Below are 26,575 nucleotides of genomic sequence, written 5' to 3'. Positions count from 1 at the left end.
TGCTGGGCAGTACTGCCCCCTCTCAGACAGAAAACCAGAGTTTCTAGTAAATCTGGTATTAAATAAGGCCTCAGTGAGGTAAGAAAGGGAACAGCGTTCTCCAGCCAATTAGGTTGCTCCCAGAGGCCAAAGTGTGAATGATGTGAACAATGAACACGCATGCGCGCACACACACACACAGAGGCATGGTGGGATACACTTAGTAATGTGGGCGCTGGAGTCTGTTCCTGGGCTCAAACCCCAGCTCTGGGGGTCTGGAGGCCTTGGTACAGTTCCACAGCCCCCCTAACCTCATGTCCCCACGTAGAGGAGTGAGAAGATGGTGCAATCCCAGGTGTTTTGAGGAAACTCGACGAGATAGTAAAATTCTGACGACAGTGTCTTTTATCTAGTGCTTCCTAAATAATAACACTCCTAAATTATTATTGCAAATTTTCTGGAAGGACATTTATAAGAAATGAGCCTGGAAACACATGACCCATACTTGACACAAAAATCAGAATGGCGCTCCCCCAAATGTTGCTACTGAAGAGCTCCGGTGAGGCCCTGCAGCCCTGTCCCTGCTGCCTGCTTGCTGTCACAGGGGTCACACAGCTTCAGGGAGAATTCATATACCAATGGGTCCAAATCCCTCTGAGTAGAAACAGGAGGAAAATGTCGGAGAGGAGACATCTGATCTAAGCTGTATCATGTTCAATCACAAGATCCTCTTAGGTCCTCTGGATAAACCTGGCATGTAGGGGGGCTTGGTGGTAAAGATGGGAGATGACTGGTGCAGGACGCACGTGTGCTGGTTGTTTATGAGAGCGGTCTGCTAATTTTGCAACACGGTAACTGCGTTTAACACAAAGTATAGTAACTGAACATCCTTTTTTCCTGAATGTGTGTGCAGAGTGCTAAATACTGATGTCAGCCTCCCTGAACACGTCCAAATGGACATTTTGCTACCACTTGTTTGAAACTATGCTGCATTTAGGTTGTGTTTTGAAGTTATTTCTCTTTAAAAACATTTTTATTTTGAAATAATCATGGGTTTCCAGGAGGCTGCAAAGACAGGACATAAAGGTTCTGTGTACTCTTCGCCCAGTCCTTTCCAATCACTAAGTGTATCTCACCTAATTACAGCGCAGTATCAAAACCTGGGCACTCACACTGATACAGCGTGTACACAGTTCTGTGCCATTTTATCACATTCAAGCAAATACCACGTCAATCAGCGTAATGACTCCATCACCACAAAGATTACCTTCATGCCACCCATTAGTCCTATTTACCCCTACTTCTGCCTGCACCATCCCTACCCCCAACAACGGCTCATCTGTTTTTGTCTCTATCATATTGTGACTTCAAGAATGTTACATAAAGGGCGCCTGGATGGCTCAGTGGGTTAAGCCGCTGCCTTCGGCTCAGGTCATGATCTCAGGATCCTGGGATCGAGTCCCGCATCGGGCTCTCTGCTCAGTAGGGAGCCTGCTTCCTCCTCTCTCTCTCTCTGCCTGCCTCTCTGCCTACTTGTGATCTCTCTCTGTCAAATAAATAAATAAAATCTTTAAAAAAAAAAAGAATGTTACATAAATAGAATTAAACAGTTTCCGCCTTTTAAGATTGGCCTTTTTCTTACAATTTTACTTACTTATTTGATAGAGAGTGAGAGAAAGCACAAGCTGGGAGAGCAGAGCAGCAGAAGGAAAAGGAGACGCAGGTTCCCCATTGAGCAGGTAGCTGAATGCGGGACTCAATCCCAAGACCTTTGGATTATGACCTGAGCCAAAGGCAGACGCTTAACTGACTGAGCCGCCCAGGCCCCTCCAGATTGGCCTTTTTCACTCAACATGATGCTCTTGAAACCCACCCAAGCTGTTAAATGTATCAAGCTCATCCCTTTTTATCGCTGAGTACTATTCCATGGTACAGATGAACTACGGGTTTTTAACCACTATCTACTGAGTGGCATTTTGGTTGTTCCTGTTTGGAGTCACTACAAATGAAGCTACTATGAACAATTTTCATGAACAGGTTTTCATGTGAATTTAACTGTTCACTTCTTTGGGATAAATGCTGCGCCATATGGTAGGTGCATGGTTAGATTTCAAGGAACTGCCAAACTGTGCTCCAGAATAACTGTAACATTTTCCATTCCCACAACAATGTATGAGATCAAGAGATCCAGTTTTTCCTCATCCTCACCAGCATTTGATAGTGCTACTATTTTTTATTTTAGCTGTTCTATTAAGAGTATAGTGTATCTCCTCATGGTCTTAGTTTTTATTTCCCTAATGGCAAGTGATACTGAATATCTTTGCATGTGTTATTTGCCTTCTATATCCCTCCTTTGCAAACTGTCCACTCAATTTTTTGGTCCTAACTGGAATATTTGGGTTTTATGTTGGGTTTTGGGAGTTGTTGTTATATTCTACAAATATAGGAGTCCGTTCTCAGATGTGCAGCTTACAAATATTTTGTTCTCTAGTTTGCTTTTTCATCCTCTTACCAAGATCTTCTATGACAGGAGACAGTTTTTAATTTTAGGGAAGTTTAGTTCATTGGCTTTTTCTTCACCAAACCCCAGATCCCAGATAGTTCTCCTACAGTAATTTTTCAAAAAGTCTTATATTTAAATTTACAACCCATTTTGAGTTGGCTTTTGGATAAGACATGAGATTTAGGGTGAGGTTCATGTTTTTGCTTATGGATATCTAATTGCTCCAGCACCATTTCTGGAAAAGAATATCCTTTCTCTAATTTCTTTTGCAGGTGTCAAAAATCAGCTGGTCATACTTTCGTGGGGCTATTTCTGGGTTCCCTATTCTGTTCCACTGGCTTAGGTATCTATTCCTTCATCAATGCAACAGAACAGAATCTTTTTTTTTTTTTAAGATTTTATTTATTCATTTGACAGAGAGAGAGAGCATGAGCAGGGAGAGCAGCAGAGGGAGAGGGAGAAGCAGGCCCCCCCATCGCCGAGCAGGAAACCCAATGCGGGACTCGATCCCAGGACCCCAGTACCATGACCTGAACCAAAGGCAGAGGCCCAGCCTTCTGATCCACCCAGGTGCCCCAATGCAACACAATCTTGATTATTGTAATTACAGAATGTCTTGAAATTGGATAGTAATAGTAATTGCTATTTTATTCATTATAAAATTGTTCTTAGCTATTCTAGTTCCTTTGCTTTTCCATGTAAATTTTAGGATAATCTTGCTTAGCTATCATTTAGCAGTTTTGTTAAACCAGCAGACTGACTTGAGGATAAGAGACATTTGCTGAGTCTCCTGCTATAAGAATAACGTCTATTTCTCTAGATCTTTGCTTTCTTTCATCAGTGTTTTATGGTTTTGAGCATACAAACCCTGTACACCCAAATACTTGATTTCTGGAGTGACAGAACATGGCACTCTATTTTGATTTCTGTGTTCATTGCTAATAAATAGAAATAGATTTTGATCATGTATCCTGTGACCTTGCTAAACCTACTTCTAGTTCTAGGATTTTTTCTTACAGACTCCTTGGGATTTTCTTTCTTTCTTTCTTTCTTTTTTTTTTATTTACTTATTTATTTGAGAAAGAGTGAGCACACACAAGTCGGGGGGGATCCTGAGATTACAACCCAAGCTGAAGGTAGACACTCAACTAAGCCACCCAAGCACCCCTATGATGTTAGATTTTTATATATTAAAAAAAAAAAATCATGTTGAGGAGGTCATCCTGTATTTCTACTTATCTAGGAACAGGAATATGAATACGTATTAAAACTTGTTAAATGCTTTATTTACTGTATCAAATATTCTCAAGTGACTTCACTTCTTTAGCCTGTTAATATGGTAGGTTGCACTGACTGATTTTTTGAATACTGAACCAGCCTGTATCCCTGGAAAAACTGCCACTTGGTCCTGATATATAAATATATTGATGAATGCTACCTGCTAATACTTTGTTAAGAATTTTTACATTTTTTGCAACTATATTCATGAGGAACTCTAGTCTGTAGTTTCCATTTGTACCATCTTTGTTGGGTTTTAGCATCAGGATAATGAGTGAGTGAAGAATGTATTCTCTCCTCTTGTATTTTCTAGAAAAGATTGTGTAGAATTGACACTAATTCTTCCCAAAACAATTTGTAGACTTCTCCCGTGAAACTATCTGGGCCCGGAGATTTCCTTTTTAAGAATTATCAAATTATTAATTCAACTTCCTTAATAGCTATAAGTCTATTCAAATGATCTATCTCATCTTGGGTAAGTTATGATAGTTTGCACTTTTTGAGGAATTGGCCCATTTTTACTAAGCTGTCAACTTTATGCGTGCAGAGTTGTTTGTAGTGTTTCCTTATCTTTTTGATGTCTGCAGGGTCTACTCTACAGTTGATACCCTGTTTCATTCCTGACATCAGTAATTTCTCTCTGCTTTCTTAAGGGTTGCTAAGAGGTCGATTTTATTTTTTTTTTTTTCAAAGAACAAGCTTATTATTTCATTTATTTTTCTCTATTGTTTCAGTTTTCAAATTCATTGACTTCTGCTACTCCCTCCTGTTGCTTGCTTTGCACTTATTTTGCTCTTTTTATTTTTTTCTTATTCCTGTAAGTGGGAGCTTCAATTACTGATTTGAGACTTTCTTCTTTTCTAAAGTAGTTATAAATTTCTCTTTCAGCACTAATACTTTAAGCTACATCCCATACATTTTGATATACTGTATTTTCATTTATTTAGTTCAATGTATTTTTTAAATTTCTCTAGAAATTATTCAGTATTCAGAGGAGTGTTGCTTAGTTTACAAATATTTGAAGATTTTCTGGTTATCTTTGTTATTGATTTCTAGTTTTGATTTCTTGGTAATTAGACAAGATACTCTAAATAACTTCTATTCTTTTAAATTTGTTGAGATTTGTTTTATGGATATGGTCTATCTTGACAGATGTTCTGTGGATACTTGGAAACAACGTGCATTCTGCTATTGCTGGGCAATGTTCAAAAAACAACTATTTGGATCTGGCTGGCTAATGATGTTGAGTTCTTATTCTTGCTGATCTTCTGATGGTTCTGTCATTTGTTGAGAGGATGCTGAAGTTTCCAATTATAATTGTATCCATTTCCCCTGTCAGTTCTCCCAGGTTTTGCTTCATAAATTTTACAGCTATACTATTAGGAATATACACATTTAAGCACTGTTTCCTCTTCTTGGTGAATGGACCCTCTGATCATTATGTAAATACTCCTCTTTGCTCTGAAGGCTTTGTCTGACAGTAATATTACCACTCCAGCTCTGTTCTGATTAATGGCTGCACAGATGTTTTATCCTCATTTGAACTTAATCTGTATCATTATATTTGAAATAACTTTCATGAAGATGCCATATAGTTTGGTTATGTTTTTTAAATCCACTCTGACAATCTCTTTTAATTGGTGTGTTTATACTATTTACTTTTAATGAAATTGTTTGGATTTAAGTCCACTATTTATTTATTTTCTGCTTGTTCCTGACTTTTAATTCCTTTTTTCCCTACATGGCCTTCTTTTGCACTATACAAATATTTTTTAGTATTATAATTTATTGTATTTTTTACTATATCTCTTTGTATAGTTTTTAAAGCGGTCATGCTATCAATTATAACATACCTGATCTACTTCAGAGTCAATATTTTATCATTTCGAGAATGTATAAACCTTATCATCTGCACTAGTCATGCTTTTATTTTCTCTATCTTATGATGTTCTGACATCTTAGGGGGGCCTTCAGACCTGAGGAGAGACTTACCTCTAATTTCTAGCAGGGGTGAACATGTGTCCAGATTGACTGATCTAGTGCTATGTCCCCACACCCATCTCTTTATCGAACTCACACACTAAGCCAGTATTTCCCTTACCTTGTATCAAGCCTGGGCCAGGAACCAGACAACTGAAACCAGCCTTCATCCCCCAAAGCCACTGAAATTACCCAAACTAGCCAATTCCAAATGGTTTATTCTATCCTGCCTTGCCCTCCCCCTTGCTCCTGCTTCTGCCTCCTGACCAAAGCCCAATGCTTCACCTATAGCCCAGCATAGTGAAGTATGCACCCTTCTCCCAGGAGATATAATCAAAATCTTCCTTCAGTGGCACTGACTTCTCTGGGCCATCATTCAGTCACTTCCCTAACTTAAAGCCCCTGGGTATAAATTTTAGAACATCACTATCATCCTTTACCTTAATCTCTCTTTTCTCTGCCCTCCCTTGTACGTTACAGCCACCACATAAACTACATGTATACACATTTGAAATCCCATCAGACTACATTATAAATTTTATTTTCAACAACTCATTTTAAAGAACTCAAGAAGCTAAAGTAATCTATTACATTTATCCATGTATTTATCATTTCTGGCTGAAGAACTTCCCTTACCAATTCTTTTAGAACTGGATACTGGCAATGATTTCATTTTAGTTTTTATTCAAATGAGAATTTTTATCATGCTTTATTTCACTTTCATTCTTGAAGGATTAACTTCACTGGATAGGGAATTTTTGGGTAACATTTTTTTTGTTTTGTTTTTTACCACTTCAAAAATATTGTGTCATTTCTCTGGCCTCTGTAGTTTTCTGATGAGAAACCTGTACTCATCCTAGTTGCTGTTATTCTACATGTGTTTTTCTCTAAATGCTTTTGTAATTTTTCATCTGTCTTTAGTTTTTCAGCACTGTGGTTATGATGTCTGGGTGTGGAAGTCTTGGAACTTATTCCATTTGTGTTCACTGAGCTTCTTAAATTATGTTTACATCTTCTGCCAGGTTCCGGAAATCTTTAGGCATTATTTCTCCACATCTTTTTTTTTTTTTTTAAACGCCACATTCCCGTCTCCCCTCATTTAGACTAGATAACTCCTACTTTCTTTCTTTTTTTTTTTTTTTAAAGATTTTATTTATTTATTTGATACAGAAAGCAAGATTGTACAAGCAGAGGGAACAGCAAAGGGAGAGGGAGAAGCAAGCTCGCCACCGAGCACGGAGCCCAACGATGGCTTGATCCCAGGACTCTGGGATCATGCCCTGCGCCAAAAGCAGACACTTAACCGTCTGAGCCAACTGGACATTCCTAGATACCTTCTATTTTCTGTCTTCAAACTCAGTGACTCTTCTGTCATGTCCATTTTAAAATAAAGCCTATCCAGTGAGTTAATTTAGGTTATTGTATTTTTCATTGCTAACCTTTCCATTTGCTTCTTTGTATCTTCTATTTCTCTGCTGAAACTTTCTATTTTTTAATTACTTTTAAGAGTATTTGTGATTGTCTGTTGGAGCATCTTTATAATAGATGTTTTTCAAGTCTTTGTTAGATGGGGGACCTGGATGGTTCAGTCAGTTAAGTGTCTGAGTCCTGATCTCAGCTCAGGTCTCTTGATCTTGGGGTCATGAGTTTGAGCTCTGCATTGGGTTCCACAATGGGTGTGGAGATAGGACAGACAGACAAAGGATGCCTGGGTGGCTCAGTCGGATGAGGGTTGATTCTGGGAGGGATGAGCTCTCGTTTCTGGCTCAGGTCATGATCTCAGGGTCGGAGATCCAGCCACAGGTTGGGCTCTACACTTTGCAGGAAGTCTGCTGGAGAGTCTCTCATGCTGCCCATCCCCCACTTGTGGGCATGCTTTCAAATAAATAAAAATTTTTAAAAAAGTCTTTGTTAGATGATTCTAACATCTGTGTCATCTTGGCATTGGTGTCTGCCGTCTTTTCTCATGAGAGTTGGTATTTTCCATGTTCTTCATATGCCAAGTGATTTTGTATTGTATTCATTCTAAATATTATGAGATGCTGAGTCTTATTTAAATCCTAGGATGAATGTTGATACTTCTGTTCTAACAGGTAATTAATTGACCTAATTAGATTCAGGCTGCAAGCTGCAACCTGTCTTCAGTAAGCTGTGATTCTGGTGCTAATTTAGTTTTTAAAGTCTCTGCAATGTTATCCGTATCTGTCCCACATGTGTGCTACCGGAGGCCAGTCTGGGACCTAGATGGTAGTTTTTCTGTTAGTTCAGTTTTTAAGTCTTTGTTATGCTGACGAAAAGCAGATCCACACATGTGTAGCTTTGGGATAAACCCAGGAGATCATCAAAACTTTACAGAGTCACTTTTCTGAGCTCTACCCTCTCTGCCATATTTTTATGGTTTCTCTCTGGTTTCTGGTTCCCTGAGGCTCTTTTCTTCCATCTTCCAGTTAGAAAGCTGGGGCTTTGGTTACCCCACTTTGCCTTGCACTTCTGCAGCTCTGCCTGGATCATGCCAGAGGATACACACAGACAAAGTAATGAGGCTGGCCCCATCCTCTTGGGACCACAACTGCACCAACTGGAAAGGAAGGTTCTCCTCCCTCAGAACTTTGGTTCCAGCAACCTCCCCCTGTCACCATCACAGGATTGGCTGGAAGCTGGTATGCATTGGAATGAAGGAAATGGCCTTTGCCCTCTATTAGGTGCTCCCTTTCCTGCCCTTGGAGCCCGAACCAGAGGGCTTCTGCTACTGCTCTTTCTATCCACTGGTGATCATTTCCACTTTCTGGTTGAGCGACATTGAATTCAGGATGAAGGACCAAAAAGAGGAAAAAATGGCAGACTTGCCACTGGTTTGGTGGTGCTCTGAATTCTGGTTTTCAAACCCAGTCTGCCTACTATTTAATTTTCAGAGCCCTCGAATTAGCTGCTCCATGGATTCTGTCCAGGTTTTCTAATCATATTCAGTAGGAGTGACAGGGTAGAGTCTGGTTGTTCTATCTTACGCAGAACAGGAATCTCCTGGCTACCTGTTAATATTTAAGTAATGCTGCCTGTTTAGCATAAGTGCATGGTTGAATTCACGAGTCAAATATTGTTGAGACTACTGTGCAGCCACCAGATGAGAAAAAGCTGATCACATCCACTCAGTGGAATGCCAGCAATTATTAGCCAACCCAGAGAGAAGAGGTTTCTTCTCCAGATGAAAAGCTTCTGAAACAAGTATCCTCTCAAACAAGGGCTCTCTCCAATTGACCCAATTTGTAAAGCCCACATAGCAACAGATCCTGCCCAAGACACAAGGCTTCCAACTAGTTTTTCAGATGCCATACGAAATATAAAAAGGACACCTGCCAGATTAATATCTCAAATATGAAAGACAGAAACCAACAGAGTAGAACATAAACTAGAGGGAAACCAACTAATAAATGCAGGGTAGGAAAGAAAAGTTCAACAAAAGTTTAATTAGTGCTTTCAGAAACATATAATCTGATAATGAGTTCATATAACAGAAATCAAGATGCTAAAGAAAGACAAATAATCAAAGACAAAAATAGTAAATCAAATCAAAAATAGTAAATTAAGGATATGATGGCCAAAATACAAGTAAACAGAAGATTTCAAAGACACACTGGAAGAAACCTCTCCAAAAGTACCACAGAAACAAACTGAAAAACCAGAGGGAAAAGAAACTTTAAGGGTCCATCTAGAATATCCAAAACCCAAATAAGTGACACTCCAAAACAAAATCAAAATCAAAAACAAAAACAGAATGGCAATTAATAAAGAAGTAAAACAAATAATTTCTCAGAACTAAAATACATAGGACCCCATGTATGATTAGTGAAAAAATTACATCAAATCCTGTTTGGACACTAAAGCACACAGATATTATCTTGAAAGGGTTCAAAGAATATCCAAGCATGATTACTTTTTAAAGGCCCACAAGAAAAAAATCCTGGGGGCAGGATGGGAACAGGGCACATATAAAAGAATCCTAATCAGAATATTAGAAATTCTCAACAGTAGATCTGGACAACTGGGGGATAAAAAGGATAGCAATGCATTCTAAATTCTAACAGAAAGTGATTTTTTAATCTATAATTCTAAACCATTCATATTAAAGACATTTCCAGACATGCTAAAAGCCAACGAAATCACTCTCACAGTTTCTTGAGAAACTATCTGAAGATGAAGGCCACCAAAAATAAGGGAGATGAAGTAATTAGTAAATCCAATCCAAGATTGGCAAATAGATGTCCAAAGACTACAGCTGTGCAGCAAACAAGCTGAGGAATTAGCTCAGTGGAGGAGGCAAGGAGGCTCAAGGACTGTTCTCCTGGAAAAGGAAGCTCAATGAGTATCTGTACAAACTTAAGGATGTGTTTAAATCATATTTCACAAGTAAATGAAAACAGGGCAGATAAATTGCAGTAAAAATTAAAAGCTGTATCAGAAGGAATACATAATGTAATACAATACTGGGCTTTGCAGTAATATTTACATAAATCGTGTAACTATATAAACCTTGATTCTTACTTTAGCTAGTAACAAAATAACTATATAGGTGTCTTAGTCCATTCACACTGCTGTAATAAAATACCAGACCGGTGGCATAGAAACAACAGAAACTTCTGACCGTTCTGGCAGCTGGAAACCTAAGATAAGAGTGCCAGTGTGCTTGGGTGAGGGCTCTCTTTCTGGGTACAGACCTCCTGTTGTACTTCCATGTGGTGGAAGAGGCAAAGGAGTTCTCCTGGGCCTCTTTGGTAAGGGTATTAACTTCATTCAAGCCCCTCAGGGCTTAATCACCTCCCAAAACTATCTTATCAGGCATTGGGATTCACCGGAAGAACTGTGATAGAACACAAAGATTCAGACCATAGCAAATGGGAAAATGGAGGGTAGTTTTTGCTTCATTGGTTTTTTATTTTTTTGAAGATTCTATTTATTCGAGTCAGACTGAGAGAGGAAGTTTGAGAGTGAGGGAGAGAGAATCTGAAGCAGACTCTACACTGAGTGGAGAGCCCAGTGTGGGGCGCGATCCAGGACCACGAGATCATGACCCAAGCTTAAACCAAGAGCTGGATACTTAACTGACTGAGCCACCCAGGTGCCCCACCTCATCTATTAAAGAAAGTAGATAATGCCGAAAATTTATAAAAAATAGCAGTATATTATTTATAATTCTTTAGGTAACCATCAAAACAAAGAGCTAAAAACAGTAAAAAGTAGTTGCCTTTAGGAAGTAAGGACTGTTACTGTTTCTTACAAAAACAGTACTACATTTTTATTTTAACCATGTACATATATTATTTTGGTATTCTCCCTATTTCCTAATTTAAATAAAAAATGTTTAAAATGGATACAGAACATACTGCGATGCTACATTAGTGATAGCTTTGGTGTTTTGTTTTGCTTGATTCTTATCTGACATTTAAGATAAGAAATGTTAGCAGTTTTGAAATATTGTGAGTGATTCATCTCTGAAACAAACATTTTCCATTATTTCTGTCACTTTTCTGGAGTGGTATAATCTTCAAGAAGAGTTATAACTAATTAATTGTAACTGTACTGATTGATTTAGGATGTTCTCAATGCTATGCAACCAAAAAAAGAAAGTAATATTAAACTGGATGCTGACACAAGACAGGTAACTGCAAAGATGAGTGATAATCCCGACTTTGATTTTTTTTAAAAAGACTTTATTTTTTCAAGCAATTCCAGGTTCACAGCAAAATTGAGAAGGTATACAGATTTCCCACACATAATTTGTTTAATGTTGATCACAGAAGTCTGTATGTTTTTATCAACTTCATCCATTTTATACATTTGAACCTACAGAAAATACACACTCTAAAATTATAAATCTGATGTGTTATTTACAAACAAATCAATTTACTTATCATTGCTTATGCAATCATTTCACAGCAAGAAGTATTCTTGGGGAGGTATCCAGATACTATTTAGATTACCATCTTTCAGAGAAAAAAATTAAGTAAAATTTAGATCCTCTGAAAAGATCATAGAAGGCCTCAGGAGAGCTCTGGTGGCTCTCAGTATGTAAGCACCAGGAGCACTGGCAGAGAAATGCCCAATACAAGCAGAGTCGTCTGACATTATTTGCTAAGAAACTAAAACCATTACTACAAGATTAAATGCATAGTTTTGAGGGACAGTTGTGCTAAGAGCTTGTTACAGCTTCACATGCACAAATCTTTGTGTACTCCCAAAAGAAAGGAGTAATTATCCCTTGAGATTAAGACTCCCACTTTTTCATTAATATTTTACTCTTGTGAATTACTAAATAGCAACAATTGATTTTTATGTTCAAATTCAGAAGTGAACAATAAAGTATACAGGTATACAGTATTACTGCAGTCTAGATGTCTAGCCATCAGTTGCATGGATAAGCATCTGTGGACCCTAATATCCATTATTTGCATTTGGCTGTAAATGGTTATCTCAACATTTGAATGTTAGTCAAAAACTGTCTCCCCCACCCTGTAATATTCATATGCTGTTTACTCAGGCTTTTTAGTAAAAAAAATGAGGGGAGGGGGCATCTGATACATACAATTGTAACTTCCCTTTCATATAGTAAAGTGACTTTCTATTATTCTACCCTCTACAAACCAGCTCTTCTCAACCCTATTCTAACATTTCACAAAACCAAAGAGAAGTTCTTGGCAACCTGTGCCATTCAGAACATATCTAAAACCAGAAAAGATCAGAGTGGCTACTCAAGAGTCCACAGGTTTGACCGGGGAAAGGTTTCTCTGAACCACTGTTCACCGTCTACCATCACTTACTATGGGCGCACACGTGAGGGGCTCTGTCAGCAGGTCACATACGGTTTGAAGCAGCTGGTTCAAAGTACAGAAGGAACAACACAGAGCCCGTAACAGCAAATGACAACTGAGAGCACAGGTGCAAAAACAAATTTAAGGAAGACATAATGGTTAAAAGCCATAACAACTCAAGATCAGGTAGCTTAAGTGCGGATCTAACACATTTTGGCCGCTGTCAGGAGCATAACTGTGCTAACACAGAAGACACTCAAGTGGACCACAATTCATCAAGGAAAAAGAAACTATGCAGTCAAGGAAGCTCTTAATACATTTTAGAGAGATTCCTAAAATGTTTGGAAACACTTCCCATCTCTGGCTACACACTTTAGGATTCTAAAGATTTCTCATACTTAGGGGACTCTTACATAAACGGTGCTGTATATTATCTCCAAAAGGAAAGAAAGGAGCAGTAATATGATTTTTAGACATTGACACACATCGCACGGAATATGCCTTATTTCAAAGCACCACATAAGACTTAGAAGAAGAAAAGATTTTTAACATGATTAATTTACAAATCTGTAACAGATCCATTTTAGGTCTCTACCTGGTTATCTATATTAATAATACTGCTATAAAATGAGTAACCATATTAGCCATTTTTCCAGTGCATTTCCAACATCTGCTTTCTGTTCCATCTTTCTCTTCCATCTCATTCTAAAATGACTACCAAGTGCTCTCCCAGGAGGAGTGCCTTAACAGCTCCACAGGGAAGAAATTCCTTTGTACTCACTCTTGAGTGTACTTCTTGACTCAGGACCAGGGACCATACTCAGTATTTACCCCTGACTTGATCCCCATTCCTGTAAATCTATGAAATTTCTACAGCTTCCAAAAAACTCTCAGCTCTCCTGGTCAATTTATTCTTTGTTCTTACCCAAATAATATCTTCAGGTACCAAACTTCATTTGTTACTCATCTCACTCTTAGTAAAATAAATTATTTTATCACAGTCCAAAAGCCAACATTGTGGACGTCTTCAACTGCCTCTCCTTTTTTATCTAAAAAATTCTACCTTTCATGACTTTGTTATCTCCTTCCTTCTGCTTCAAAGCCATGCCCCTTTCCCAGGTCTTGGTTCATCACTCTCTTTTTACTCACCCCTGCCCACATACAAACCTGTGTGGGTTTCCCTGATCCTACAGAACACTTTCTTCAGCCTTACTGCCTTGGCATAGGATTGCTCCACCTTTGTCTTTATCATCACACTTTTTGAAAAAAGTAGCCTAAACTCCATTTCACTGCCAACCCTTTGAAATCTGGATTCTGCCCCCATTCAAACTGAAACCACTTTCCTGAATGTCAACAATGACAACTATTGTCAAATGCAAAGGCCCATTTTCTGTACTCTCCTACTCAGGCTCTCTGTAGCACGATGTGGTTGCCCAACTTCTCCTTGACAAGTTATTTCTTCTCCATACTTTGGAAATACCTCTAGCTGTCCACTTCCTATCTTTCTGACTACTTCCCAAAATCCTCTGCTGCCGCTTCCTACTGCACCTTACATGTATGCCTTCCCCAAGGTGCCTTTTTTTTTTTATAAAGATTTTATTTATTTATTTGACAGAGAGAGATCACAAGCAGGCAGAGAGGCAGGCAGAGAGAGAGGAGGAAGCAGGCTCCCTGCTGAGCAGAGAGCCTGATGGGGGCCTCGATCCCAAGACCCTGAGATCATGACCTGAGCCGAAGGCAGCGGCTTAACCCACTGAGCCACCCAGGCGCCCCCAAGGTGCCTTTCTGATCTTCTCCCTCAGTTATACTCTCAGAGACTCTTCAGGTTCCTACCATAACTTTTATTTCTATGATGTCAACTCCAAATTTCCATCTCTAGCCCTTAATACTATTAGGCTGCAAACTATCCATCCCCTGGACACTTTTACCAGACTGTCCCACAAGTGCCTCAAATTTAATGATCTGCATCAGAGCTCAGAGCTCTCCACTTGTATTTAGTCCAAGTTCTCTTGAAAATGAAACACAGTTGCCTGGATTCAAAGCTTTCTTTCCTTCTCATCACCTGCAATTTTTCACAAATCCTATCTCACATGAGTATTACCGCAACCAACTCTAAACCCTTCTTTCTGGGTCTTGTCAGACTCCACCCCCAAGTAACAGTATTGGTGACATGTGAAAACCTACCTGTTTCACTTTCCTACTCAAAAACTTTCTAAAGATCCTCACTACAAAGCATTAATGTTCAAGACCCTCAGACCCATATTCAAAGTCCTCTGTAGTTTGGATTTTAGTCTATTTTCTTATTTCTGCAGCCTAATTTAACCTTTCCTTCCTTATATTCATCCAAAAACATTTTCCAAGAACTGGGTGAGGGAGATGTTAATGTTTTCTACGCACACCAGTTATCTCATTATTTGAACTACAGCATTTACACAACTTGGTGAGACAGTGTGGGGCCTGGCCTTGGTTATTTAACACAGTGGTTCTCAACCATGGATAATTTTGCTCTTCCTGGGGGCACTGACAATGTCAGGAGACACTTCTGATTGTCACACTGATGGGGTGCCCCTGGCATCTTGGGGGTAGAGGTCAGGGATGTTGTTAAACATCCTAGAAAGCACGATACAACCAAACAACAAAATATTCTCAGCCAAAATGTCAATAGTGCCACTACTGAGAAACCCTGAACTGAACAATAAACGTTGAACAAATATGCACTCAAACAGAAATTAGGAAGTCTGAGAACACAGGCTGACATCTAGCCTAGTACCAATGACTGGGTAATGCTGTCAAAGAGAAAATGGCCAAGATGACCAAAAGGAGGTGGGGGTGGGGTGTCCCATTTTAATAGTTTGTATAATGTTAAGAAAAGTTCTAAATACTCTTAAATAAGGCAAAAGGATGGCCTTGCAATCATAACAGAGCACTGTCTTTGGCCCACTCCCAGAGTATTTAATCCTCTGGAAAATTTAGTTTTGTCTGACACACCATTCATTACTCATTTGGGCCTGAACAGGGATGCTACATATTAAAATGTAGATTTATTTTTTTTTTTTTTGGTCCAGCAGAGATGTCAGTATCTCCATTTGACTGAAAAAAAAACATTATGATTATCCTGCTTGAGAGATATAAAGCAATCTGTATCTCACCAAGTAATTTTACTCCACTATTCTTTCAGTGTAGATCAATAGTCAGATCCTCAAATGCTCTCTGAACCAGTTTTACATTCCTGCTGGTTCCCTCATTCATGAGTTATCTACCTGAAAGTCATGTTTACAGCTTTTTTTTTTTTAAATTTACACTTTGGCAGTTTATAGGGCTCATGGAGATGTCCAAGTGGACTCCTCTGCCTGGAACTACTAAACTGAATGGCCCACAAAGAAGACTGCATGGTTGTGTAAGCCCAACCATGTCTCATTTTGGGTCCCAGAGTGAATCCCAAGCAAGAAGAGATTTTTACTGGTGCTCTTTCCTTGTTTTTTATTCTTCTGATTTTATTTCTGCTTTAGAGTTCTTGGCCACATGTGCCTTTCTACACCTACACCATTGGTTACACACTACCAGGTCAGCCTCAACTACATCCTTAGTATACACAAACCTAGACTACAGGAATCCGATTTTACAGTGTCTGACCAAGGGATCTGTCAGTGGATAACGGATCTATTTTCTGTTGGATGAGAGACTACAAGAAAATCTGTTTTTTGTCTTTTCTGTTTTTCTGTTTGTGTAAAACATGTCTCAGCACCACTGAAAGAACACTCTTTTTGAAATCTGTACCAGTTTCGTGTTTTTGGATTACTCCTGACGTATGTCTAACACTGTGGAATCAAAACTGAAAGCTCTATGAATGTTTTTATCTATAAAAGGAGGAAAGCCTTTATTTCTCACGGTTTGAGTATGAAATATATTCCTACCTCCAGGGGTATTAATAAATTAGATTAAAAAGTTTCTGTTCTAATTGGTTTATACAGAGTAACAAGCTTTACTTAAATTTATATACCTAGAATTCCTAGAAAATAAAGGAACTAAACATCTAATACTTACGTTAGTCTTTTAAGGACCAAAAGAAAAAAATCCCACAAACTCACAGAAACTGACACTTCAAAAGAATTTTTTTTTAAGAATCCCATTCACATAATGAAAATAATCCTTAGGTCAGTTTGATTTGATAATTCTAATGCTAATTTAAAAACAGATATCCTTTTCCTGATTTCATCTGTGTAGAACACAATGCACTCGTGTATTTTTTTTTTAATATATTTTTCTTCCTATGAAGGGACACATCTGAACTTTCTAAACTTTGCTGGCTTGCTGGTCAAATAAGCTATATTATTCATGATTACTCACATTTATAATTATGAAACACACAAGCTTATATGTTCAACTAAATTGAATTAGAACACTGACAACTTTTGTAGGATCAGAAGTTATATGCTGTTCAGTTTTCAGCGTAAGCATAATTTACAATATCCTCAGTTACCTTTAAAATCTTGATTAGACTAATAGTAAATGGTTAACTAAGGTCCTCTTCAGATACATCGTTAATTTCCAAATGAGTCAGACACCAAATACAATGAAAGCACATACATATACAGGCTTTATAACATAGCCACAATGTCATTACAGCACCCAACAAAATGAACAGTGATTCCCTAGTATTGGTAATAATCAGTCTATGTTTAATGTCCTTTTCCAGCTGTTCTGCTCTATTCTATTTTTTCACCATAATTACACATTTTTTTGCCCTATCTAGTATTTCATATATATAGAATTGTCTTATGTAAATCTTCTTTCCCTCGACTTATCTCTGGAATTCATCTACATTAGTGCTGTGCAGTATACCACTCTGAAAGCGTTAACTCCTAAATTATCTCTGGGATTTTCCAAATGTCCCCAGCGATCAGTCACAAAAATTTGTCTTTTTTTTTTTTTTTAAGATTTTATTTATTTATTTGAGAGAGAGAGAGACAGTGAGAGAGAGCATGAGAGGGGAGAAGGTCAGAGAGCGAAGCAGACTCCCCATGGAGCTGGGAGCCCGATGTGGGACTCGATCCCGGGACTCCAGGACCATGCCCCGAGCCGAAGGCAGTCGTCCAACCAAATGAGCCACCCAGGTTTTACCTTCCAACAAGAAGGATGCTAAAACTATTTCTTATGTGGGGCAAAACCATTAATTTGTGTCAAATCAAAAGGGAAGTCTGGTTTCTTTTTCATGGCAATGTAGTTATTTGTGTAGGGATCAGTAACAATCTGTCCTCAGTTTGACTAGGATAAAATTAGACAAATTCAATGTGCAACCCAGGCCATAACTAGAATGTCATATTTACAAATCCTGCTGAATCATATATGGCAACATCACTATTACAAAATAAGAACTGTAGTTCATGCATAGAACCAATGCTTAGGAAACTGCTGTGGTACCTGTTCTGTGGCATACAGGGTCCCAGCCTTACATATAGTATAAAGAAAGTGACTTCCTGACAGGCCAGAAATGTTAGCATATTTTGGGAACCTTGGGAAGAGAAGAATTCATGCAAATGTACAAATACTATAGGTGAAATATGGAGACATGACTTTCTTGATTTTTTTGGAGGTCTGCTTCCTCACTTTAGAATAAGAGAGCCATAAAGGCAATTAAGAACAAAAACCACCTGGCTATTAAAAATGCAACAGAAGGTTCCTTGTGAAATTTTCTCAGAGGATAATTCTCCAGGTTTACTAATTGCTAATATCTCCTACCATATTCCAAATACAATGAAGCTAGTCTGTATTCATGTGTCTCTATGATCAAGAGTCGTCCTCGGAAATTATTTATGATTACAAGGGACACAATTAACAAAAATTATAGAAATTCAGTTAACAAGGTAAAAGGATGGCTGCATGTCCGTTCATTCACTGTCATACCAGAGAACTGTCAGGGAGGCTCAACCAAGGATTAGTTTCTATCTAGGGTGGCACTGTCTGACAGAACTTCTGGACAAAATAGCATAAATGTTCTATAATTGCACTGCCCACACCGGTAGACGCTAGTTACATGTGGCCACAGAGCACCTGAATTGCAACTGAGGAAGTAAATACTTAATTTCACTGAACTCTGGATAACTTAAATAGCCACATGTTGTAGTGGCTATATACTGGACAGTGCAAATACAGCCTCTGGACAATTTCTGTATAGCCCCCAAGATAAGAATCGTTCAGATTCTTGTCTTATCTGAAGGTTTCTAGAACCTTCAGAAAGGTTGTAAAAAAGCAAAAACAAAAAAAGAGTATGAGACAAACACTGGGTACAGTACACAAAATCTAAAATATTTATTATGTGGCTCTTTATTTATCAACTAATATAAATTACTAATCCTCTCAGTACTAAACTGAACAAAATCTACCAATTTGAAAGGAACCTCATAAAATAACAAATAATTCAGTTTCTTTAAACAAAGAAGTTTCCTATGTTGTTTCTATTGGACATAATTTAAAAAAAAAAAAGGTTCTTTAATTAATTACTCTAAGTATTGCCCTCCCCCATCTTTGGTTTTGAAATGCAAGACTTCTAACTTAATACAGTTATATTAATTCAGTAAAAAGCCAACAGAGAACAAGAATGTTGTCCTTGAATTAATTAAAACCCTACAATACTAGGTGGTAAATAGGGAAGAGGAAACTACGATCCTGAGCAATCACTTTGACCCCAGTATAACCAGTCTGAGTATCCCTTATTTCAACATTCTGGTATAACCCCAAAATATTAACCATAAAAAGAAACTGAACAAACCACCATTTCTTAAGAAGATGCTTTTCACAACCACAGTGAGTTTAAAAAAAAAAATCATTCTAGGAAATGCAAAGAGGCCACCAACCTCCTTTCTGGTAAAATCAAAACAAAAACTCCATGTCACTACCCAGTATTACATCTACAAATTATTTCCTCCATGAACAAATCAACTGTTCAAGAATTCATTCATGAAACCAGGTACCAAGCTCTCCTAACAGAAAAGGAAATGAAACAATACAGTGTCCATTTTAACTCTCTGAAGTCAATGCAGTACTGAGCCACTTCCACTCAAATTCCTTTTTTTAAAAAAATCCTGATCTTTCTCCTCTTACTCTATAAACATTTAAGTAAAAATCCTAAGGATGACTGCCAACTCTTCATATGACACTCTTTCTCCCTTTCTCTCTTCCTCACAAATTAAAATGGGCCAGATGTTTGGTTTACCTTAGCATAGCTTCTTGAGTGTACTGTAATTTCAATGTTTAAGATTAATCAGTCCTCCAAATACCATCCCCCCCTTTTTAAAGATTTTATTTATTCACTTGTCAGAAAGAGAGAGAGAGAGAGCACGCACAAGCAGGGGGAGCAGCAGGCAGAGGGAGAAGCAGAACAAGGAGCCCAATGTGGGATTTAATCCCAAAACCCAAGGATCAAGACCAGAGACAAAGACAGACTCTTAACCAGCTGAGCCACCAAGGCTTCCCAGTCTTCCAAATTATTCTTTAAGTCCTCCAGACTGGTGTTCCGGCTGTGGCTCATGGTGGCTCCTCGCTGTCACCAGGTAATGCCTGAAACACCAACTGACAGGCAACTATAGTTAGCAAATCTAAGCCCCCGAAAAGCTGATGGACAGTTTTGTACAAGCAGCCAAGCCATTTGTTTCCCATTACTCCCTCTTGTTTGTTAACCTCCAGGACAGGCTCAGGGATCAACCAACTAAACTAATGTTAGCACCCAAATCACTGCTATGAACCTTGCTGAACTCAGCCCCGTATTATCTCCAGATGCCTCACACTTCCATTCGGACCCAGACTACTGAGGCACCACTCCTTGGTTCTCAGAATTCCTCCATATCCAAGAGTCTAATCTGAAATTCCTCCCTCACTTCACCTTCTACAGTTCTCCAATACTCACTGAACTTGCCCTATCTGTATGATTCCAAGAGTCTAGGAGGGGACAGGGTCTAAGGTCTTACTCCTTCCCTTGTTCTCACAGTTCACATGCCCCTTTTTCTGCCTTCTCCTCCCCAGTCTGAACCTTTATGCCTGTCAGGTCACTAAAGTAGAAGGTAAGTCTTACACATTTTTGGATTATTCTAACCCAAATAATGCTGACCACACAGAAGCATTTCCCGGGCCCCATTCTGCCTCATTCGATTACATCCTGGATTCCTTTAGTCCTTGGTGTGTTAGCTTTACCAATACCCCAAGTGGGGGAAATCATCACCTACTGGAGAATTTCTGGATCAAGTGATAATATAAATTCAAGCCATTTAAATTCCCCTGGTCCTTACTTCAGTTCCAATCCCTTTTTGTTCTTTTCCAAAGTACTTCCAAAAGCTCCACTGCATCCACCCTAACATACTCCACCATCTTCCAGCTCTCACCCTCCCTCTGCAGACATGAACTGGTTTCCCACTTTACTGAGACAATACTATAGGCCATTAAGGTGTTCAACTGCCCTCTTCACCAAATGGGAGAGGGGGAGCATATCTTCACTCATCCTGTCTCCTTTATCTAGAAGAGGTCCTAAAAACTGAACCTGGTCCTCTGACATGTTTCATTTAGCATGCATGGTTCCTTTCTTTTTTTTTTTCCCCCCCAGAATATACACTTTTTTTTTTCTTTAAGATTTTATTTATTTATTTGACAGAGATCACAAGTAAACAGGGAGGCAGGCAGAGAGAGAGGGTAAAGCAGGCTCCCTGCTGAGCAAAGAGCCTGATGCGGGGCTCGATCCCAGGACCCCGGGATCATGACCTGAGCTGAAGGCAGAGGTTTTAACCCACTGAGCCACCCAGGTGCCTGCAGAACATACACTTTTAACAAGGATACATTAATGCAAATTTTACTGAGCTATCATTCACAGCATCAATGGTTTTTAAAGTAGAAATTGGTTACCTCTTAATAAACAAAATAGATTTCACATTATGAAATCTAAACCCCTGACTTTTCTCAGATAATGAGATGAGATATCACTGGGCCCCTACTATGTCATTGGCTAATACTAAGCATTGGCAGTCACCTTCTCGCACAGAGCATAAGCATCTTCCTTATTCACCAGATACTCCCTATCAACCAGCTGCTTTGATATGCAGTCTCCCTACATGGACCTAGGGCATGGAATTCATGCCACCTAGAGCTAAAGTAAGAGTTCTATTTTCTTGCTCCCAGGGCTGAGATCTTTTCAGCCTCACCCCTCCCCATCACTGTCTGACTCCCAGGATCCCTCAAGGCACTGCATCTTTGATCTTTCTATGAATGAGGTAGCATCGAGTCAGAACCTACACTTCCTCTCAAAAATTCAGTCCTCATCCTCCTTTTATTCCACGTCAGCCACCCCTGACTTCAACCCCCTCCTGCTGGGTCCCCATGTACAATGCTCTCTACTAGTATTCTGCTCTTTGAGACACTGTCTCTCCAGCCCTCATGGTAATGTCACATTGCCATAAAAGCCACTAAACACTTGTCTCCAATTTTTGCCCTTACATCAACACAAACCAGCAATGCACCACACTAGAAAAACAAACCTAGGTGTATAAAAACTGACATGGAGAGATTTCTTAGAAATGTAAATCTGATGGCATGACTCTTGGTCTCACAACCCTTCCCTGACTCCCTACTACCTGCCTGCTTGGTAAAACCATGTTCTTCTGCAGGCCCCAAGTGTCTGTGACTTGGCCTCTTTCTACCAATCTACTTCTAGACTTGAGAAATCAGTGATAAACTGGCACTATTTCACATCCCTGTGACTTTACACATGCTCTTCCCTCAGGAGAACTCTTGTTCATCCTTTAACACCCAATTAGGCAGAACAACCCTTTCTCTCCTGTATGAACATAACACCTTGCACATACTTCAAATTGTTAACCTGTGTCGTACTGTACTATTTGTTTCCAAGTCTGTCTCCCCTACTAGGCAGTGGATTACCTGAGGCCCAGAGGCAACCATCAGTGAACTTCCTGGCACATAAATTTTCTTTAAATGTTGGCTACCTGGGCCTACCAACAGGTCAAACAACATACCCACCAATCTTCCTGACACAGAGGTTTAAAACCCCTCCCCTTAATCCCTACATCCACTCAGTTGCCAAATTCCAGTGAAAACTTTGTCACCCACCCATGTCCAGCTTAAAACATGTCTCTTCCACAGTTGGATCTTCCTGCTTTCCAAGTAAAAAGAAGACAAGTTCTCCTTCTCTCAAAAATCCTGACTCCTTACTGACTAAGGCCCAATGGCTTAACCTGGCATTAGGGTCCCTCGAGGGTCTGACACTTTCTGGCTCTTCAATCTTGCTGGTTCTTCAAAGCCCAGCTCAAGTACAGTTTTCCCCAATACATTTCCCCTTTGACAAAAGTGGCCACTCTTCTAGAGTGTGCCATTTTTTGTTTTTTTTTTAACCTCCTAGGGCATTATCACTTTCTACCTATAGGCCCCATTCTCTCTAGCCAAGGGACCCCTAACTAAATCTCCACGTTTTCCTCTTCCCTAGCATTAGCTAACTGTAGTGACTTAACATTTAAATGCAGGAAAACAAAGTAAACCACCTGAAGGGACCCAAAACAGTAACCTTGCATCTTACCTTAATCAGACTGACTTACTAGTTAGCTTAAGCACTTATTTACTCTAAATCTTCCTTCCTGAAAACCTCCTCCTCCTCCACAACTTAACTTAAAATATTGTAGATGCTGAAGTTTGTTTCCTGTTCTTAATTTTTAAGTTAATGGTCTTCTCTTCCTCAAAAGAATGTAAGACAAACTCCAAAACCAACTAACGACTATGGCATTCATTCAATGCCTACCCATGACTCAAGGGAAAAGAAAAGGATTGCTTACAAGTGGGAGGATTGGATTATGAGTAATACACATCACAAAGATAAATGGGCAAGTGACACCTACTTCCAAGATACTGTAAGACACACCTTTTCCAGATAGCTTATGCTAAACTGCAGGGCAGGACAGGCAAGAGAACAGCCCTTTGGAGGGTCTGGCAGACTATGCCAGCTTTTCTGCAGAGCAAAAGAAGCACTTTCCACACTTGGAATGAATACTGAATAAAACTGAAGTGGGAACAGGTGAAGCAGAAGTAAAAGCAGTGAGACTAGGCAGAAGACAGAGAGGTTTAAGCTTGAGAGTTGGGAAAATAAGGTGGGACTGGATTAGTAAATGTTTTATAAATCTCCAGAGGAGGAGTTTAGAATGAATGACATAGCCAGCAGGACTTCCCAGTAGTTCCCAGGGAAGGAAAATGATTTCCTGTGGGAGGATCAGTTAAACGCAAGTCTTACTAGAGAGGGAGGGAAAGGAGGAGGAATGGAGTGAGGGCAATGAACTAAGGGAGGGGCGCATACCAAGAAAGCAGGTCTTAACTGCAGCAGAGGCAATGAAGGAGAGGAATGACTGCATCTAAGATATTTTCAGAAGCACTGACAGGACTGTTACATCAAACCTTTTAGCTCTGGGGAGTGGGAAGAAATTCAGTCGCCAGGGAGAAAAGAAGGAGGGGCCTAAGAAGTTAAAAATTAAAAGTTAGGGGGTGCCTGTCTGGCTCAATCCATAGAACGTGTGGTTCTTGATCTCAAGATACTGAGTTCAAGCCCCACGTAGGGCATGGAGCCCACCTTAAAAAATTAAAAAATTTTAAAAAACTTAGAAAATTTAAAGTTAGGAAAAATTAACTACAGCAAAGTAAAACTGATGGAACATCTACAATGTTTTAAGTTATGCTGCGGAGAAGAATCACACAGAGTCCTATCTCCTCTGAAAGTATTAAAACAAACAGCACCCAGGCTTTTTTTTTTTTTCCTTATCAAAGGGAGTCAGGAATTACAGCTTGTCCAATTCTCCAAGGACACTGTGAAATTTCTGAAGTCGGATGCCAAAAAAAGATCCATTTTCTTCCCGGCCAGAGGGCTCATCATTTGGGAGCCAGGTATCAAGAACAAGGGCTCTAAGTCTGAATCCTGGAGCCTCCACGTAATGGACGGCAAAACCTAGAGAAACTTGCATACCTGGGAAAGGGGGGTATGTGCTTTGTTACTGTTTCTTGGCTCGGGAAGGAAGGGCAATAGTTGAAGGTGTTGCGTAGGTATAAGCCTGAAATGCTGATTCTGAGAGAAGGTGAGTCACCACTTGCAGAGTTTCAGTTTCCCCAGCTGTTAATTTACAGAGAGGAAGATAATAAAATCCACCTCACTGGATTTTTTAAGAGCTGCATTAGATAATCCTTATGAAGTGTTTAGCATAACGTCTGATGTGCTATAACCATTAAATAAATGTTAGTTGAACATAATATCGATACAATGAATAATGTTCTTTTTAACACTATTATTAAACATCCCTATCTCTTCTTGATATTCTGTGCGTTTTACCACTAGAACGGTTTTGTCAGATTCTCAAAAGGGACTGAAATCCCAAAAAGGTTCAGAACCACTGTGTACTGGAGACCTGGGAAGAGAAGGGTGGCTGATGTGGTGGTTAAGGAGGCTGTGGGCCCTGGTATCAGGCCCTGCGCACCGTCCTGAGGGTCGGGAGGGGAAAGATAACAGGCAACATTCGCAGCGCGAATCACCCCAGGCCAGTCACTGAGCTCTGCGCTTTACAAAAGCATCTACTCCAATCCTCGCGACAGCCCTCCGAGGGAGGCGCTTTCTTTACAAAGCGCCACTTTACAAATGGGGAAACTGAGGCGCCCCAGGACTGAACCGCTAGCCCAAGGTCACATGGCTCGAAAAGCTGAGAACGCAGGTCCGTGGGCTCTGGAGACTGCGCTCTTAACCACGTTCGCTGCGTCCCAGTACGAAGAGCAGGGAGGAAGGGGGTGGGGGCGCCCTGGGAGCTCGGCTGAGCCGAGGCCGCGGGGGCCGAGCCGCGGAAGGCGGGCGCGCGGGGGCGGCAGCGGGACTCACCTTGGCGCTGTGCACCGCCTCCTGCGCCCCGCGGAGCTGCAGCCAGATGCGCGCAGGCAGCGGTTCTTCGGCCCCGAGCGCGCCCAGCACCGCCAGGCTCACGCCAAACAGGCCCTCGATGCGGCCGCGGCTCCGCTCCAGCAGCGCCGCCTTCTCCGCGGGCGCCGTGAACTCGTCCAGCACCGCCCGGGCCGCCATGGCGGGCGCGGCCTCCCGCGGCGGCGCCGGGGGCCGGCGGCGCCGACGCCCCCTCAGCGTGCTGCCGCTACACGGGAGCCCGTCAGGAGGCGTCGGCCCTCGCGGCCGCCTCGCCCCCGCCCGCGCCCCGCCGCCTTCCCGCAGGCCTAGCTACACCATCCCGGCACGGCCGCCGCAGCTTGGCAACTGAGGGCAGAGAACCCCTCCGCCCCTTCGCCGCCGCTGCCGCGGGCCGAGCCCCGCCGCCGCGCATGCGCCCGGCCTGCCGCCGTCATTGATGCTCGCCGCCTCCGAGGGAAGGAGGGAGGGCGGAGGCGACGGAACTTGACGTCACGTGCAGTAGCCATGTTTTTTGAGGGCAAGATGACGGCTGCGGAGAGGGGCCTGGACGGCCTTCTTTGGTGAGGGCAGAACGCTTTGGGGCGTCTTGATGGATGGTGAATCTCTGGTTTTAATGTTGGGGAAATTGAAGCTCTGAATCAACTGACAGGACTGACCCAGTATCACAAGAGATTTGGCTTGTCTTCCTACATCTTGAAGCCCAAATTAGGGCTCTAGCAATTGAAGTTTTCTAGCTTCTCAGTAATTGATAGGCAGATGGTCTCTCTCCATCTCTTCCTCTCTCCCTTCCCACCTTCCTCCCTACTTTCCTTCCTCCTCTCCTCTCCTCCCCTCCCCTTCTTTTCCCTCCCTTCCCCTCTCCTCCCCTCCAACCCTCTCTCCATCTTTTCCACCCTCTCTCCATCCCTTCCAGATTCTCAATAATTGCTAGACAGATTTCCTCCCTCCCTCCCTCCCTCCCTTCTCTTTCACCCTCTCTCTCTCTCCCCCACCCATCTTCTTCCTTTACATTCTTTTCCTTCTTTTCTTTCCTATTGCTTTTTCGGTAAAAATGGTAACAAGAAGAGAAAAAAATGGGAATAATAAATATGGAGAATT

At 40.6% G+C, this 26,575-nt stretch overlaps 1 protein-coding gene across 1 annotated transcript in view; it reads right to left on the bottom strand.

The window, feature by feature from the left end:
• Nucleotides 1-25,657, bottom strand: part of N4BP1 (NEDD4 binding protein 1) — a 48,132-nt gene extending 22,475 nt beyond the window's left edge. Inside the window, exon 1 of the mRNA XM_044256200.1 lies at nucleotides 25,439-25,657. Coding sequence (XP_044112135.1) covers nucleotides 25,439-25,636 — 198 coding nt within the window. The 5' untranslated portion in view covers nucleotides 25,637-25,657. The remainder of the gene's footprint in view (nucleotides 1-25,438) is intronic.
• Nucleotides 25,658-26,575: the final 918 nt, after the last annotated feature.

Source organism: Neovison vison, chromosome 7 (assembly GCF_020171115.1).
Source record: "Neovison vison isolate M4711 chromosome 7, ASM_NN_V1, whole genome shotgun sequence".
Lineage (NCBI taxonomy): Eukaryota > Metazoa > Chordata > Mammalia > Carnivora > Mustelidae > Neogale > Neogale vison.
This window is presented reverse-complemented; position numbering and strand designations above follow the sequence as displayed.